The sequence below is a fragment of the Borostomias antarcticus genome, assembly GCF_949987555.1.
Source record: "Borostomias antarcticus genome assembly, chromosome: 6".
Lineage (NCBI taxonomy): Eukaryota > Metazoa > Chordata > Actinopteri > Stomiiformes > Stomiidae > Borostomias > Borostomias antarcticus.
This window is the reverse complement of record NC_140239.1, coordinates 19,413,798-19,432,689: the sequence shown is the minus strand read 5'-3', so window position 1 is coordinate 19,432,689 and position 18,892 is coordinate 19,413,798. Positions and strand designations below refer to the sequence as shown.

At 44.2% G+C, this 18,892-nt stretch overlaps 1 protein-coding gene across 1 annotated transcript; it reads right to left on the bottom strand.

Annotated features, from left to right (window-relative positions):
- Positions 1-4,399: 4,399 nt before the first annotated feature.
- On the bottom strand, positions 4,400-14,809 carry LOC311310364 (heterogeneous nuclear ribonucleoprotein U-like). Its single transcript, XM_084439830.1, has 14 exons — positions 14,187-14,809; positions 13,044-13,158; positions 11,157-11,236; positions 10,819-10,958; positions 10,525-10,624; positions 10,149-10,261; positions 9,685-9,948; positions 9,282-9,401; positions 8,927-9,055; positions 7,766-7,934; positions 6,778-7,083; positions 6,194-6,480; positions 5,831-6,031; positions 4,400-5,487 (listed from the first exon to the last, which is right to left on the bottom strand). Exons 1-14 carry the CDS (start codon positions 14,668-14,670, stop codon positions 5,434-5,436), a joined length of 2,562 nt encoding a protein of 853 aa, XP_084295956.1. The 5' UTR covers positions 14,671-14,809; the 3' UTR covers positions 4,400-5,433.
- Between the last annotated feature and the right edge of the window lie 4,083 nt (positions 14,810-18,892).

The following is an 18,892-nucleotide window of genomic DNA, read 5'->3' as shown; positions in this document are numbered from 1 at the left end:
CCACAGGCCATATCACAAGCTCAGTTTGCTGTCTGTTTGGGGGGTCTTGTACCCAGAGCTGTAGGTACATGTTGCTGCGTCAAAGTTCAGAACTGTCTGGTGGGAAAGCACTAGCCCCAACCACACACACGCAGGCTGCAAACAGAACACAGGCGATGGAACGTTCTCATCACTGAAGCCAATGATCAGAACATGTAGAATGTGAAAACATGTAGAATGTGGTTTATAATCCCTTTAGAAAAGTGAACCAATTAACATGAAGAGGGAATCTGTGGAAGAATTACTTGGGGAAAATTACCAAAGCAGATGGTATTGGACTATGGGAGGAAGCAGGAGAGGATCTACAACCCACCTATAAACATCAATGGGACCCCTGTGGAGAGGGTGGAGAACCTCAAGTACCTTGGTGTCCAGATCACGGACCTGACATGGACAAAACACACAGGTTTTGGTGAGGAAGGTACAGCTGAGGCTGTTCTGCCTCAGAAATCGGAGGAAATTCAGTGCATCTCCCCAGATACTTAGGAGCTTCAACACATGCACAATTGAGAGCATTTTGCCTGCCTGGTATGGGGGCAGCGCCATGCAAGACCGAGAGGCACTGCCGAGAGTGGTATGGCCAGCGGAATGTATCACAGGGGAGACCCTCTCACACCTCAAATACATCTACACAAGCCGGTGCAGGACCAGGGCCAGGAGAATCTTGAAGGACCCCAGCCACGCGGACAACGGCCTCTTCTCCCTGCTCAGGTCAAGAAGGAGGTGCCGCAAACTAAAACCAACATGGAGAGGCTCAGAAGATCCTGAATGAGGAGACTCATTGAACTCTGGACTAAACTCTGTAGCTACACTCAGCACAACAACACTTTATATTTGTACTCCGTAGAATATACATATCCACATTCTGTAAATAGACATGTAAATATACATATCAAAACATATCCCATACCTATACTTCTACACGACCCATACATACACTTGACTACTGACTTAAGTGCTCAGTAGTCTCCTTTCACCTTCTCCACGTTTTATTACGTTACAGACTTATTCTACAATAGATTGAGTAAATTCTTCACAATTCTACACAAAATAGCCCATAATGACAAAGTGAAAACAGGGTTTTAGACATTTGTGCTAATTTATAAAAATAAAAATAAATAAAAGTAAAATATCATATGTACACAAGTGTGCACACCCTTTGATATGACACCCAAAAGTGACCTGAGGTGCATTTTGTTTCCACTGATACTGCTAGAGATGTTTCCGCAACTTAATTGGAGTCCACCTGTGGTAAATTAAATTGATTGGACATGATTGGGGATTGCCAACACCTGCCTATATAAGGTCCCACATTTGACAGCACATGTCAGAGCAAACTCCAAGCCATGGGGTCAAAGGAATTATCTGCAGATCTCAGAAACAGGATTGTGTCAAAGTATAGATCTGGAGAATGGTATGGAAACATTTCTGCAGCTTTACAGATCCCAAAGAGCACAGTGGCCACCATAATCCGTAAATGGAAGAAGTTTGGACCATCAAGACTCTTCCTAGACCTGGCTGCCCGGCCAAACTGAGCAATCAGGGAAGATGAGCCTTGGCCAGGGAGGTGAGCAGGAACCCGAAGGTCACTCTGACTCAAGGGTCCCATCTTGACTCAAGGGTCCCATCTCTCCAGTGTATCCTTGTAGAGATGGGAAAACCTTTCAGAAGATCAACCATCCATGCTCTGAAAATGTTTTTAATGTAATTTATTGCTCTATAAATGTTCTTAGCTGTTAGACAAATATATTCCAGGAGCTTGCTCCGGGTTGCCTGTTTTAATATCTGTTGCTTTTATGGCTCTGTGCTACTAACCCTGTTCTGTCTTCCCTCTCCCTAGTGCCTCTCCCTCCTATCTTCTAACCAGGTCCAGTGGATGCCCCACTGTCACCAGCAGACCACCCTGAGTCTGATAGATACCCCTGTGTCTGCTGTGAATGTCGTAGCATTTTAGTTAAAACACACACACACACACACACACCAGCCCGCTTTAGGCCTGGGCCACGGCAAACACACACCAGTATTTGTCATATCTCTCCTATGATGTTTTTAGCCTCTCTTACTCAAAGTAATTTATTGCTTTATAAATGTTCTTAGCCGGTAGACAAACATACTCCAGGAGCTTGCTCGATCGCGTTGTTGAGTGGGGTCAGGAAGAATTTTTACAGCTCACTTATCTGGCCCCCGGGTGATACTGTTTTTTTGCTTCCCTCTGGAATATGTAGGGGTGGGTCGTATGCCCACCTCCCTTGTTCTCTGTAAAGCGCATTGTGTTGCCTCTGGGTATGAAATGTGCTATACAAATAAAGCATTGATTGATTCATGCAGCACTCCAATCAGGCCTTTATGGTAGAGTGGCCAGACGGAAGCCACTTCTTGGTAAAAGGCGCATGACAGCCTGCTTGGAGTTTGCTAAAAGGACAAAGGAGTGCCTTCGGTACAAGTCTGTGAATGTCCTTGAGTGGCCCAGCCAGAGCCCAGACTTAAACCCGATTGAACATCTCTGGAGAGACCTAAAAATGGCTGTGCACCGATGCTCCACATCCAGCTTGATGGAGCCTGAGAGGATTTGCAAAGAATGGGAGAAACTGTCCCAAAACGGGTGTGCCGAGCTTGTAGTGTAATATCCAAGAAGACTTGTGGCAGTAAAGGTGCTGCCAAAGGTGCTTCAACAAAGCACTGAGTAAAGGGTGTGAAAACATATGTACATGTAATATTTCAGTGTTTTATTTTGGATACATTTGCAAACATTTCAAATCTTTTTCACCTTGTCATTATGGGGTATTGTGTGTAGATTTCTGAGGAAAAAAGTGATGGTGTGCAGACTTTCTGGCTTGACTGTATATAAAATAAATGGTAAATGGACTGCATTTGTATATTGTTTTTATCCAAAGTGCTTTACAATGGCCTCTCATTCACCCATTCACGCACATCCACACACCAATGGCGGCAGCTGCCATGCAAGGTGCTAGCCTGCTCATTGGGAGCAATTTGGGGTTGTTCAGTGTCTTGCCTAAGGACACTGACATGTGGACAGGACGAGCCAGAATTCAAACCGCCAACCCTACAATCATTGGATGACCCACTATCTCCTGAGCCACAGCTGCATGATAATTCGTATCATGTATTTGAATAGCTATATTGTTTTTTAACCTCTCTACATTGCTTGGCGTGCTTAGCGTGTGCACAATCTAGCAGCTAATGGAAAACCTTTCACTGCTCTTTGTACTCATATGATGTAGCCATATGACCATTAAACTTGTTTTGACTTGACTTGGTGGGAGGAACACACTACCATAGAATCTGCCCATACTATATGTATACTTTCTCAGCTTCAATATTAATTTATTACATAATGTTGTGATAGAAAATACATAAAAATAACAAAGCAAAGATCAACACAAATATCAAAACATTCTTATACAAAAGACAAATCTCTGTGGGATTCTATGCTTGGTTGGAGCTGCAGGGTCATTAGTAAGAGACACTCAATTTTAACCTACAAATAAAAGCATGAGTTCAAAACATTGTACACCAACACATTTGCTGCTGACACAATTAATATGTATTTAGGATAACCAACTCTTGCATTGGAATATACCAGAAATGAGTAGATGGGTTTTCATGCAACTAGCACAGAGGAAACAGCTGAACTACATAGAATGCGTTCATAGTATAATATTGTACATTTAGAAATAACTAATGGAAACATGAAGAGGCCATCTTGTGGCTGGTTGGTTGCAATAGTCTAGCAACACAACTCACTGTGGATCTTCAACACAGAGCCATGCCATGTAACACATTTGGTTCAGGAAGAGCTGCCATAATTGTTAGGCCATGTCACCTGTATTCAGTAAGAATACTAGACATACACTTGTGGCCAGTTTCCACAGACCCTGATTCAGCCTAGTCTAGAACCAACCAAGAGGTACTATCGGCAGGCTCTCGTTGGTTTGTCAGACCTGGACTAGGTCGCCTCTGCGTCTGGGAAGCAGACCCCTGACGTCCCAGTAGGGTATGTTTCCACTTCTCAACTTTCTTCTTTTATAGGCTAGAACGATATTGCTGGGAGAACGCCGCGACATCGTGTAGCCCTTTTATTTGCTGGTAAAAAATAAGTGCCACTGTAGTTTTTACTATCACAGACGGAAAATACTTTCTTGAATTTCTAATACACCACACTGAGACTAAACATGTGTGCTAAACTAACCACAGAATGCATCCCCTTCCATGTAAAACAGTGGTTGTAAAAAAAAATATAAAAAATAAATAAAACATAGCTGGGACATTACATATAAACACTGGAAACGTGTTATGTGTCATGCTGAAGTTTTGTGCACCACTCAAAGCTGACCGCATTGCAAAATGCCAATCCATCAAATAACTTTAATGGTGAAATTAAAAAAGGAACCATATTCTCTTCACCCAACACCTGAGAATTACACCTCACCAGGGTCATCAGTTAAGTGCTCTCTGTTTAGAAACGTATACTGTGATAAAACAATACTTAATATTGGAGTATAACTATATGGGGTGCGAAAATGGCTTCCAGTACCGTGCTTAAATAGCTTGGGAAAAAGTCCTCAAATCATCACTTTACAGAAATCAGATATTCATGTATCAAATATGGATCTGCTAACTCTTAGGAAGATGAGAGGGGCTGATATCCTTGCTGTTTGAAGAAGCAAACCAGGCAATAGCCCATTCAAAGGCCCTTTACGCACCTTTGAGCTCAATCAAAAGTCACGAGCCATAGAAGGTGTAAAAAAGCAAACGCGTTGTTTATTGTAAATCTATGGAGTTAAGAATACATGGCTGATGTTTGGGACAAAAGACAAAACCCAGAAGTTTTGAATGCTTGCTGTTTCAACTACTCAATATTGTTTGTTGCTGCTCGACTACACATACAATTTACTAACAATACTATTATCTACCATGCCCTCTGTTCAGAAGCACTGGTTTCTCTCAATCTTTTAAGTGTTTCTTTAAGCTTTTCATACAAATAAATGAAACTAAGCAAAACAATATTTACAATTCCTTAAAAAAGAAAAATCACAGCACAGATAAAATGCACAACCCTGAAAATCTTCCCAACATCAGCTGCAGGAGCAAAACGTTGTGGTTCCTGATATTCAAAAAACATTTTGAACTTTTAAAAGAATGTGATTTAAAAGTAGTGGAAAATATCATGAAATGTACAAAAAAGAAAAAAAAGAAGTTGAACCCATAAAGCAGGAAAGAGACTCTCTCCTCAGATGTGGAATGTTTCTCCCTCGCTTTGTCATCATTGGTGTTTATTTCAGTTGGTTTTTAAAAAGTGGGTTCTAGAAAAACGCTGGATGTCCGTGGCAGATGTGCGCTCTGTGTCGGCCACCTGTCCGTCAACACAGTCTCTCAGTAATAACCTCCTGGCTGGTACTGCTGGCTCCATGGCTTCTGGTTCCAGAACTACACAGGACAGGACACGCATATGACAGGTTAGACATAACAGCACACCATTCCTGCTTCCCAGATAATACACTTTATTCACCAAGTGTGCACTTCTCCACTCTCATTCATGGATTACTAAACAAGTTAAAAACCAATGACCAGTCATAACACTTCAGAAAACTAACTTGTAGGGCCTCATAACCCAATCATGTGTGGTTATCCCTCTGTCTTAGGCTTTAAACCACATGTTATTGGTAGATGACATCCATCTATATTAGATCCTAGCTAGTGAGCTAACAAGCCAGCATCCTGAATGGTGATGGTGGTGTTATCTGAATGGAGGTACTGCATGTTAACTCACCCCTTGTTGCCAGCTCTGGTTGAAGGCCTGGGCCTTGTCCATGCCGAAGTTGCCGTTCCTGTTACCGAAGCCGCCGCCGCCTCCACCACCACCACCACCACCACCACCACCGCTGCCACCGCCGCCACCGCTCCTGTTGTTCCCAAAGTTGCCGTTCTTATGGCCAAAGTTGCCACGGTTACTGCCTCCCCTGGGCTGGAACTTTTTCAGGAAACGAAAAAAAAAGAATGAATTAGAAAAAGAACAGTCGTCCACACTTTAACCTTTCACCAGGAGTTGCATCAACAGCTGCAACTGATAAGTCTCAATTATAGCCAGACCATCTATGAAGGTCTATTTCCCGACCGGCACTCCTGAACCCACCTGGCTGAAGTTGCCTCTGTTTCCACCACCGCCACGGCTCATGCTGGGGGCTCCGCCTCCTCGGCTCATGTTCCCTCTGTTCATTTGACCGCCTCTGTTCATGGGGGCTCCTCCGCCCCTGTGGGCCATGTTGCCTCTCATTGGTCCACCTCTGGGGGCTCCGCCCAGGCTGGGTATCAGGCCGCCTCCTCTGTTGAAGTTTCTACGGTTGGGGAAGCCTCCTCTGAAGGCTGGGGGGGGCAGGAAGCCCCTGGGGGGGCGGCTAAACCCTCCACGAGGTCCTGGAACTGCACAGTAGAGAACACAGCCTGACCGGTTAGACTGGAATATGTTCGAATCTGAACTCAGCAGAGCTGTTATGTCAGCAGAAGCCATGGAAACATTTTTGAACTGTGATATCAACCCATCATAACTGATGTACTACACACACATACACACACACGCAAGCACGCGCACACGCACGCCTCTGAAGCTGATGAAATGATGTTGAACACACCTCAACTGTTCTGTTATCAGCATAAGGGATGGAGATATATTTGAGATTGTTATCTACCTCCCATGATTGACACTGATACTATACACACCTCCTCTGAAGTTGCCTCTGTTCTGGAACCCTCCGCGGCCTCCTCCTCCCCCTCCTCCTCTCTGCCCGGGGGCTCCCCCTCCGCGATTGAACTGGCCCTTGCCCCCCCGGCCGCCACCCCCGCGCACGCCACCTCCGCCCCCCCTCTTGGGGACCATGCCCCCCTGGTTGGGCCTCTTCTCTGCGGGCAGCGCCGTCTTGCTCTCCTCTTTGTACTGCTCCAGCAGCTTAGCTGCCTCCTCCTTCTGCAGCTCCGTGAACGTCACCTCGCTGAAGCTCTCGCCGACCTCAGGCAGGGAGAAGAACCCTGGAGGCGGGCGCGACGGAGGGAAGGCGTGGTTAGCACCAAGATCGCACAAAGGTCACTTCCTAATCTAGTCACTTTCAGGATCGGAGCAAAATTCCGGAGAACAATTCAACCCGCGTCACAGATCGGTCACCAGAGTTTGATTAGCCGAGTGGCTGCTCATTAGGGCTGCACGATTATGACAAAAAATAATATTTGCGATTATTTGCTTCAAAATGGTAATTGCGATTAATAATTGCGATTAATATTTAATATATAATATTAATATATAATAACCAAAATGCTCCCAAATCACGTTGATCCCTTTCTTGCTACAAACTCACTGACCTCGTTTTCGCTCATTTTTTCACTACTCACAGCTGCGGGTACACTTGTCTTGACCTACTGCTATCTAAATTGTTGCGCACAGTGCACTCAGCGGGAACTCATGTGATTGGTCAGACAGCATAAGAGCCTGTGATTCGTCCGTGTAGTCCTAGCACACTCAATTCAAAGCAAAATTATTAATCACATTAATTGCGGCCTTTTGCGATTAGTTAATCGTAGGTGTCATAATTGCGATTTTGATTAATTCACGATTTATTGTGCAGCCCTACCGCTCACGGGTCGTTTCCAGCCTAGAGGTCCATAAACAACAGACAGGAATCTTTGACTGACTCCAGACCAACAAGAGGCACGTTACCTTTCATCTTGAAGAGGGCGTGTTCGGGCACCTCCTTGCCTTCACTCTCCGCTTTCTTCTGGGCCCTCTCTTTGTAGTCCTCATCAGAGGGACACACGACCACGGCCTTCCGCTGGTACCCTGCAAACAGACACATCTTCCTCTTCTGGCCTGGGGCCGACAGGTTGGTCTGAGAGAGAAAAGCAGAGAGAGAGAGAGGCGGAGAGAAAGAGTGTGAGAGAGAGAGGGAAAGAGAGGGGGGAATGGGATTAGTATTTACTTTATGGGAGGCCTGTAGAAGAAATGTAAAATCCAGCGCGAGCCAGTATATCCATGTAATGGCGGTGGTCGGGGCACCGAGAATGCAGTTTCTAAAATTCTATTTTCTGCCGCGAAACGGTAGTTTTAATCAATCTGTCTTTATGAATCGCTAGTTGTGCTTACATAGAGCGTAGGCCTGTTCTGGTTTTTCACATGCCTCTGTAATATGATCTTTAGAAATGTCTTTAGACACGAAATAGCTTCCTCACTTGCTCCAGCACGCATGCGCACATCGTGCTGGAGCAACGATTGCGCGCTGTGCGCATTAGTGCTGGAGCAAATGGGGCAGCTATTTCGTTTCAAAAGACGTTTCTAAAGATCATATTACAGAGGCATGTAGGCATGTAGGATTAATGAAAACAACCGTTTCGCGGCAGAAAATAGATTTTTAGAAACCGCATTCTCGGTGCCCCGACCACCGCCATTACATGGATATACTGGCTCGCGCTGGATTTTACATTTCTTCGACAGGCCTCCGAATTACACCAAAGTTATCTCGGTGAGTGAAACGTCTTATAATATGCCGTAAATAAGGTCCAGGTTGTCAAAAACGATTTCCCTAGTATGTGAGTGTTTTATGCATCTGTTCTTTAAAAAAAAAAAAAAAAGGGCTTTTCAGCTTTAATGGTATAGGACAGTGTAGAGAGACAGGAAACGTGGGAGAGAGGGGAGGACATGCGGCACAGGACCCGAGCCGGGAATCGAACCCGGGTCCGCCGCGCGAAGGACTAGCCTTCATATGGTGCGCGCCTTACCCGGTGAGCCACCGGGGCGCCCCTATGCATCTGTTCTATGGTTATGTCAATGTCCGAGACCTCCGTCATAGTGGAGGGTTACTGCATCGAATCCATCTAGACTCACATGGTCCAGGATGTAGTTTCTCTTCTTGCGTGCGGCAATCTCAATGAACTTGCCCAGGAAGAGTGGTGCGCGCTGGGAAATGGCTGTGAGCTTAGTGGTGTCCTTCGCCTGGCGCTTCAGACTGCCGATCTGCACAAACAGGGGGGTGAATGCATTAATGTCAGCACACGTACGTGCAGAATATACACTAGGTAAAATTACAAAAGGGGGAGAAAATTGCAGTCTGCACTGGATACAATAGTCAACATTATAATCACTTAACACACGGTCCACATAGTAGGCCCCTTGTAAGTTCCACTAAGGTCCTGTTCTGATACACAGCTTGAACTACGCTCTCTCCGAGTCTCAGACTGACCATCATCTTCTCCACGATAGTGTCGCTGCCCAGGATGTAGTACTTCCCAGGGTTCTCTTCCATGTGGTTCTTCACCCAGGTGGTCTTCCCCGAGCCCGGCAGGCCCACCATGACGATCATCTAGGAATACACACACACGCGCGCGCGCACACACACACACAAACACACAGCCAATGAGCGCCAAGCATAGCTGACATTCTGAGATGCAGTTGTGAGACTCGAAGTGATGAAGGCAAATGTTCTAAAAATCTGCCTTCTTTTGGTTGTTCAGATGTAGTTCTACCAGTAACCCCACAGGCGAACCAAAGGATGGATCTTTTTGATAACAAAGCACTGTAAAGAGTAATCTGCAGCTGACCACACAACTGCTGGGGATGTGAAGAGTCTAGAAAGCCGTGTTTACCTCGCAGTCCTTCTTGGTCTCGGGTCCCTTGGGTCCACGGACGCGCTCGTCCACGGGGATCTCCTGCAGGAAGGAGAAGCCCTCTGGCTTGGGAAAGTAGGGCGGCTCCATCTGCCCAAAGTTGAAGTCCACTGCACAGTTGTGGCAGATGACGTGGGGGAAGAGGGCCTTGCCACCCAGGGCCTCCTTATCCACCTGGAAGGCCACCACGGGATCCTTTCCGTTCTTGGAGAAGGACATCTCCACCTGCTGGCCCTCAAAGTCCTGACATTGACAAGTTCTTAAGTTAAGATTTGTTTATGAATACAGATCTGTTTACACTCAGCATGACTGTCATAGTTTGTAGTAGTACTTAACAGGTTTACACAGACACAATAGATGTGCTAAACATAAGACAAAACCATCTGTTGCCAAATATGCATTTTGCGAGTTGCGTATTTCAATACATGCATAAAAAGACTCACGATAAGGCAGCAGATAACGTCGTTCTCATCAAAGGTCTCTCCGAAGTCCTCTGTGACGCAGTTTGTGGTCTTCTTGCCCTTCCCAGAGTAGGCATAGGAGTGCTCCTCCTCCCCTGCAATGAGACGTTTTCACCAACATTAAACCCAAAAGGCATGTTAGCTGGCAAGGAGACATGTGGAGAGGATGCAAGGTATCAAACACAGACTTGACCTTGAAATGAAAGGAGACTGAATAAGATTTCAGTTTTTCACCTTTAAGGGGCACTGTAGTCACAGGATGAATGAGTGTTTCACTATAAACCCTACAGTGAAACCGAGATGCTTGTGGTCCATTTACTAACTACAACTCCCATAATACATTGGAAGTACTACTGACCCAGGAGCAGACTGCCATTGGCCAGGGACCAGCCGACCTGCACCTCGTGGATGTCCATGTTCTTACTGGAGATGTGCTTCACCGGAATCTTCTCAGTGATCTGCTCATGGAAAACACCAGATTATCAGGAACAAGACCGTCTACACAAAAAAGCTACACAAGTTAATGAATGAAAACAATACAACGTTACGGAGGTTTAGGTCAATGGCACAGTGTCAATTATAATCACAACCACTTAACATATGATCTCATCCAAGAGCATCTCCAGAGAACTGTGTTTGCTATCCTCCATACCTTCATCTCGAAGCAGGCCTTGCCCTGCGTGACCCCGTATGAGGCCTTGCCCCCAGACCACAGGTAGGCAAAGCTCTCCATGGTGAGGGAAGAAGCACTGTAGCGGTCCCGGGAAACCTTGAAGTGCAGGTCGCAGTTATCTGGGGAGCAGAGGGAGAACGAATGATAAACACCACTCTCATTAAATAAAGCAGAACATTCACATATTCACTGGCTAGTTTCACCTTTCCCCACAAGCCTTATTGCACTTTATATATACATACATTTATTTTTACACATTTTTGTCTACTCATTAGAGGCATTTAAAGGCGTTTATATTTTCCAGCTCAGCCACTCACAGGTATCCAGGCAGACTTTAGTGTCATCAAACTCCTCGTCTTCTTCTTCCAGGGGAGGCAGAGGGGACTTGAAGGAGGCCCTGAAAAAGAGAACAGGGCCAGTCAGACAGAGGCCACAGAGAGAGAGGCCGTCGCACGGAGCCTCAATGCACCTTGATCAGGGACAGACCCTGCTTAGCCTGTCATCCCTGCAGGGTATGGAGAGGGAGAGCAGTGGAAAGATACATTTGATGAGAATAGGAAAAAATACAAATCTGGCAGGCTTGAGTGCTGTGCCTCCAGTGTTTGGGTGACAGGTTCAAACAGCACTTACCTGGTGACGTCCTGAAGCAGTCTAGAGCTAAAGAGAAGGTAAAACCTTGACTAGGCATCGGCTACTTTTAAATTGGCAAAGAATCCAACTGCCTTGGTCCAAGCCTCGTTTATGGCTTTTGGATTCCTGCGGGGTCACATGGCGTTAAGGGCCGTGCTGGGTATATTTAACTGTATGCAGATCTCATATGAAAAGGTCAAGAGCAGATGGAGCTGCCTGCCTGGCAGACCATAGAAGCTGTAGTAGAAGTGGCAGGCCTAGCAGCTGTGTGGCCAATAAGGGACTTTAACCGACTATGAAATCAAACCGGTAAAGTGGAACAGAGTGGTAAAACAATAATTTTGAAAAGATCAAATGTTTAGACTGTGTGCAGTACAACTGTCCCTTAAGTCCCTGGAGTTACATTTATGAAACAAACCCTCCAAATATTTACAGAGAGGATTATACAGTAGGATTTTCCACCTGAATGTAGGTACAAATGTGCCTCAGGCTAAGAAATGCCATACTGCAGTGGAATTAAAAGTGTTATAGTCTTATGAGAATCAATCTGGCACACATCCTTGAGGGAAAATGCAGTGTGTATAATTTGTAGTACACTAACTCTGCTGGTTTTCTTGTGCTTTTGTCCTTAAAACCCTCTGGGCTTTTTGCTTTTATAAATCAAGATCAGTCACGACTTGTCAAACCAAGGAGCAGAGGGCCAATAGTCAGTTGGGGCAGGAGCGCCCACGATTGGGTCATCAGTGGTAATCTGCTCTCTAGCTCCAGTATGATTGGTTACCAGTGGTAATCTGCTCTCTAGTTCCAGTATGATTGGTTACAAGTGGTAATCTGCCATCTAGCTCCAGTTGATCAGCCTGGTGACAAGCCTACTAACATCCCACAGTCACATGTACAATGAAAACAACAGAAACATGCATGGTGTAACCTGTATGGAAAATATACCTGTAAACACACAAATGCACACACATCATGATAGAGGAGACAAAAATTGAAATCTAGCACAGGTCAAAACATCACAGTGCGAGAGAGAACAATGAACGGTCAATGAGGATCAACGAGGATCCATCTCCTTGGATGTCAAAATCTGTTTGGGAAATGGCTACATCCTGGTGTGCTACACTGTCAGTAGTGGCTCCGCTCTCCCTCCGTCCGTCCGCCTCCGCCCGCCCGCCCACCCACCAACCAACCCCCCCCCCACCCCCGCAAAGCTGCTACACTTCTTTCAGATCATTCTGAGCATTCTTGCATCACCTTGAGTGTAGACAATGGGCTATCGAAACAATGAAAGTGAATGGGGAAAAATATTGCAATTCATGAACTGTTCATTCATTTCTCCTACTACATGTGCAGTCCATTTAAGAGTGTGTGTTGGCACTGCAGGTTAAATGGTAAGGCTCTTTAAAAGCAAGGGATGACCCTCAAAAACATTTACAAATGGCAATAAATGATATATAGTAATTAAGTGAGGGTTTTGGGCTAGTTAGTGCATTGGCGCTTAAAGCCAATACAGTTCACATAGCTATCGTGGCGCTTCAGGGATGCCGAAGGCCATCTTGTCTTGCCATCCTTACCAGCTGTATTTGTTTTCTTCAATAAATTCAAAGTAGCCCCTTCCATGCTCCTCCCGGCGTCTCTTAACACCCTTCTTATTCTTCTGATCGGCATTCGAGTCTTTGTCCGCATCCCCTTTGGAAATAAAACAAAGATATATAATGAGGTGCTCCTTTTGAGGAAGGTCGAACTGGTTGTGGTTGGTGGTGATAGTAGTGACCCACAGTACCTGTTCATTAGTTACAATGTGCCGACCAGTGATATACACCCCAGTGGAATGCAGTATAGTAGTTATAGCCATTCCTCTGACCAGAGAGAATAGTTACATTGGTATGGCCAGGAAGCTAAGCAATATGAATGACAATCAGATAGGCAGGGGGAGGTGATGGGGAAAACAATCACTGCAACAGGGTCAAATGTAGAGAATTCCCATGGGAGTAATCAGGAGTTTACAAAATGGAATATAATCTTAACTAGCACTAGCTATCTTAGCTAGTGATAGAAGAAGCGGGTTATTTCAGCGAACTAGCTGGTTTGATGCTTGGTAGCCAACGTACGATAAACATGCAAGAAACCGAAACGGTCTGCTAGCCCCACTCCCAATTAGCTCCCTAGCTACGTTAGCATGGTCGCTTGTCCGTGATAGAAATGGCGTATAGAACCTGATACTATAGCGTATCTACCTTTGTGCGTAGAACCTAATACTATAAATAAATTATTCGGCTTCGTCGCGTACTTGGCTAAGGATTTCTACATGCCCACCTAGCTAACGATTGCTAGCTAACTTTAGCTAGCATTAGCCTCGTGCAGCAAACGCAAGTCAACACCTGCCGGGGTTTGTCTCCATTTACGTACTAGCTACTAGCTAGCTAGCAGCTAACTACGAACAACACACCAACACAAAGGAGTGTGGCATGCTAGCTAATTAGCTAGCTCTGCTAAACACCCGAACAACAGATGTTGACCAGACATATAATCACGATTTCACAGCGCGGGTCCTCTAATGTAGCGTATAACGTTAGCTATATATTTCATTAACGTTCGGATTAGCTTAATATTGCCAATTGCTACAAATGGTTGCTAACGTTAGCTAAATTGAACACTAACGTTATGTGACAAACGTCCTCAAAGACCCAGCCAGCAGCATTTTGAAGCCGACTCACCCTCCTCGATAGTCTGGTCTCCAGGCTCACCGCCCTCCGTATCTATCTTCTCCATATCGTCCACATCTCCTTTGAGCATTGGATCCATCTCCTCCTCGCATTCTTCTCCCTCACCCATCTCATCATCTTCGGCGCACTCATCCACGACGGCGTCGGTGTCCCCATCGCCCCCGTCTCCATTCTCTTCCTCCTCCTCCTCCTCGTCGTTGGCCTCCATGCTCTCCTCGACCGGGCCGTCCTCCTCTTCATCTTCCCCCATGCCTTCTTGCTCGCCGGCCTCGGCGTTGCCTTCCTCGGCTAACGGTACGCTTTCCTCCGCGCCATCTTGCCCTAGCGGAGGATCTCCGGCCTGGGCCTCTTCGTCCAGCGCGGCCTGCAGTCGGTCCATGAGCTCGGCCTTCAGACCTTTGTCGGACAACTGACGCTTCTTAAGCTCGTCCTTCAGCTCGTTTACTTTCAGTTTTTTTACGCTTATCGAGCTCATGGTGATCTTTAAATTAACAAAACACTACGCAAACACTACTGTTAAATTAAATAAAAAGCAAAAAGACGAAAATGTAAATGCGGGACGCTTTAAAAGCTAGTATAATTAGAACTGCGCCAAACGACACTGGCTTCTCTTGCCTTTCTCACCGGCAAAAGGATTGTCGTGCAGCAAGCAATGTGTGGGGGAGGACAGGGCGGCGGTTACCGTAATTACCCCAGAAAAGGCTCAATATAATTTTTCCAAAGGCCATTAGATGGCATATTCTTTATTAAACTGTATTTTGTTCTCCCACCGCTGCTAGCTTTTCCCACTGCTGAAACACCCATATCTATTCTCTATCTATCTATCGTATATCTACCATTGATAGTTATAAGGTGGCTCCTGGTAAAGGTTCTAGAATAAGGGGGCAGTTCAGAGGGATGTTGCAATAATGTGTATAATTCTTATGATGCTTATAGGCGATAAATTGTATGTGAGGAATCGAAATATTTTTTATTGTATGGTAGCCTACCATGAATTTGCTTGTGTTGTACCGTATGTCATTTTGTGTACTGTACATCTAAGGACCACAATGGAAATAGGTCTGCGACTTTATTGTGCATTCCTTGATTTGAGAATTCATGTACAAGGTATAGTGGGCTCCAAAATTACTGGCACCCCTGACAGGCAATGCAGAAACAAAATGTTTAAAAAAAATCTAAACAATATAATTATAGAGAAACTCCAAATACCAACCTGTGATAAATACTGCACTATATTAATGTTCTAATGGAACCAATAAAAAACATTTACTGATTTAATTAAAAATAAATTTCCTCCAAATCAAGGTTTCACAATTCATAATAATCTTACAGATTATTGTAAATAACATCCACCATGCATCTGGAAAGTACTCACACCCCTTAGCTTTTTCCACATTTTGTACAGCATACTCCAAAATGGATTAAATCCATTTCCCCCCTCAAAACTACATAATACCCCATTTTGACAAAGAAAAAAAGTTTAAGAATTTTTGGCAAATGTATATACAAAAGGGGTAAATATCACATGCACATACATATTCAGACCTTGTACATACATATTCAGACCTTTGGCAGCAATTATAGCCTGAAGTCTTCTTGTTGGTATGATGCTACAAGTTTGGCACACCTGTATTTGGGGTATTTCTCCCATTCTTTTTTGCAGATCCTCTCAAGCTCTACCAGGTTAGATGGGGAGTGTCGCTGCACAGCTATTTTCAGGTCATTCCAGAGATGTTCAATCAGGTTCAAGTCGGGGCTCTGACTGGGCCACTCAAGGACATTCACAGATTTGTCCTGAAGCCACTCCTTCATTGTCTTGGCTGTATGCTTAGGGTCATTGTCCTACTGGAAGGTAAACCTTCGCCCCAGTCTGAGGTCCTGAGCACTCTGGAGCAGGTTTTCATCAAGGATCTCTCTGTACTTTGTTCCATTCATCTTTCCCTCGATCCTAACTAGTCTCCTAGTTCCTGCTTCTGAAAAAGATCCCCACAGCATGATGCTGCGACCAACATGCTTCACCAGGTAATGAGTGGTGCCTGGTTTCCTCCAGACGTGATGCTTGGCATTCAGGCCAAGGAGTTCAATCTTGGTTTCATCAGACCAGGGAATCTTGTTTCTCATGGTCTGAGAGTCGTTTAGTTTTTTTTTTTTAAGCTTTTGGCAAACTTCAAGCAGGCTGTCGATAGCCTTTTACTGAGGAGAGGCTTCTGTCTGGCCACTCTAAAGGCTTGATGGGTAGATTAGATTGCTATTCTTGCACTTTGCCTTCAGCTCTAGATTATGCTCTTAGTCTCTTGTTTTAAAACAGTGATGCAGTTCTGGTAAGTAGTAGTACATTGGCTCTTCCTACATTAAATGCAATTATTGTAAGTTGCTTTGGATAAAAGCGTCAGCCAGATGACAAATTTAATATAAAGTAATGTAATGGGTGGGGTGCTGCAGAGATGGTTGTCCTTCTGGAAGGTTCTCCCATCTCCACAGAGGAACGCTGGAGCTCTGTCAGTGTGATCATCGGGTTCTTCGTCACCTCCCTGACCAAGGCCCTTCTCAGATCGGATCTGACCTAATCAGGCCGATTACTCAGTTTGGCCGGGTGGCCAGCTCTAGGAAGGGTCCTGGTAATTTTCTTCCATTTACGAATGATGGAGACCACTGTGCTCTTCTGGACCTTCAATGCTGCAGATTTTATTTACCCTTCCCGGGATCTGTGCCTCGATTCAATCCTGTGTCTGAGGTCTACCGACAATTCCTTTAACTTCATGGCTTGGTTTCTGCTCTGACATGCACTGTCAACTGTGGGACCTTATATAGTGAGTGTGTGTGCCTTTCCAAATCATATCCAATCAATTGAATTTACCACAGGTGGACTCCAATCAAGTTGTAGAAACATCTCAAGGATGATCAGTGGAAACAGGATGCACCTGAGCTCAATTTTGAGTGTCATAGCAAAGGGAGTGATTACTAATGTACATGTGCATTTTTTATTTATTTTTTTACATACATTTGCAAACATGTCTAAAACGTTTTTCACTTTGTCATTATGGGATATTGTATGTAGATTGATGAGATGAAAATTAAATTTTATCCATTTTGGAATAAGGCTGTAACATAACAAAATGTGGAAAAAGTGAATGGGTGTGAGTAGCCTACTTTCCGGATGCACGGTAGATAATAGGCTGACCCTTGTTTGTGGATGTACCAGGAAGTGCAATGACTCTATGCCTTTATTCAGCAAAAACTATTTTGAGGTAAATTGCTTTTTATAGGTTATAGGTAGCCTAATCGATTTGTTTGATAGATTTAGCTGATTTTGATTTTTAGTAATGAATGAAAATGTAAAACGTAACCCAGGGATGCAAGACGACTCCCCTAGTGTGGTGTAAAAGGCCCCCCTTAGACACCTTAAATGCCCCACTCTCTAGGCCTAACTAGCTTCAACCTAACTTTAGATGGCTTGTCTGAGGTAAAACATTGGGTTAAAGGAATATATACTGTATATGAGTATTAAAGTTAATATATGATACACTTAATAGCAAGACATAATAGCATTTGATAGCAAGAGATCTATAGACTCTAGATAGTTAGCTGCATGCTAAGCTAACAATAGGCTAGTGAGAGTGGGAGAGAATGGATGTGCATTTATGTGTGTGTGTGTGTGTGTGTGTCTGTTGATTGTGATTCAGCATTTGTGACGTTGGAACGGTAAACACGATATGCACCATTTGCATTAAATTTGTTGTTGTTATTCTCATTGTTGTCGACTTATAAAATGTCTTCAATTAAATTGTATTTTTGTTATTTTCCACAGTTGTTTGTAACAGTAAATTTGTTGTTCCTGTTGTTGTGGACTTATTGTCTCAAATTGCTTAAAAATGAATGAATAAACATGGCTTTTTATTATTTTCACTGAAGGCCAATTTGTCTGATACAAAATAAATCACATTGCTTAAGTCTAATACTATTTGAATGGGGATGTAGGCTATACAAATGGATACTATTTTAAGTATTAATGACATTTTAAAATATTAATAACTATATATATACTGATGATGATGATGATGATGATATATACTGTATATAAACTATGTATATATATATACATATATATATATATATATATATATATATACATAAGATTGATATTCATTTTACACTATATGACACATTATTTAAGAATAAAATGACAAGTGGGAAAATATTCCCAGGGAGGCATCTTGCACTCCGGGTGGTGGAAGACGAAGACGTCTCCCACCGTAGTGTTGAGACACCGTAGTGGCTTGCACTTGACTGCCCCACTGTGGACAACAAGGGTATAGCGAGAACTAGGAAAGCTAGGTGGGTACCTATGCGCTCCCCTCCCTTGCACACTTTCATTCACACCACTCCTGGTTCAATGTGACGGGTTCAAAGATGCTTAAGTGTTCAGCTGTTCTTCTTACACTTGAAGTAACGTTTCAAACATTTAAAATACTTGTTAGAAAAATGTACTGAAGTAGCCTAGCCTAGATATCACGTCACTGCGCTTTGTTCGGATTTTCTTGGTAAACAACTACAGTAGGCTATGTCTTCACTCACACGGCGAGAGACGGAGAGATACTGGGTAAGAGACAAAAGCTCTTTTCTTTCAACGAGTAGTCTACATTAATTTGTAAATTTTACACAGCCTATTTCAAGTTGACAATTAGGCTTGACATGAC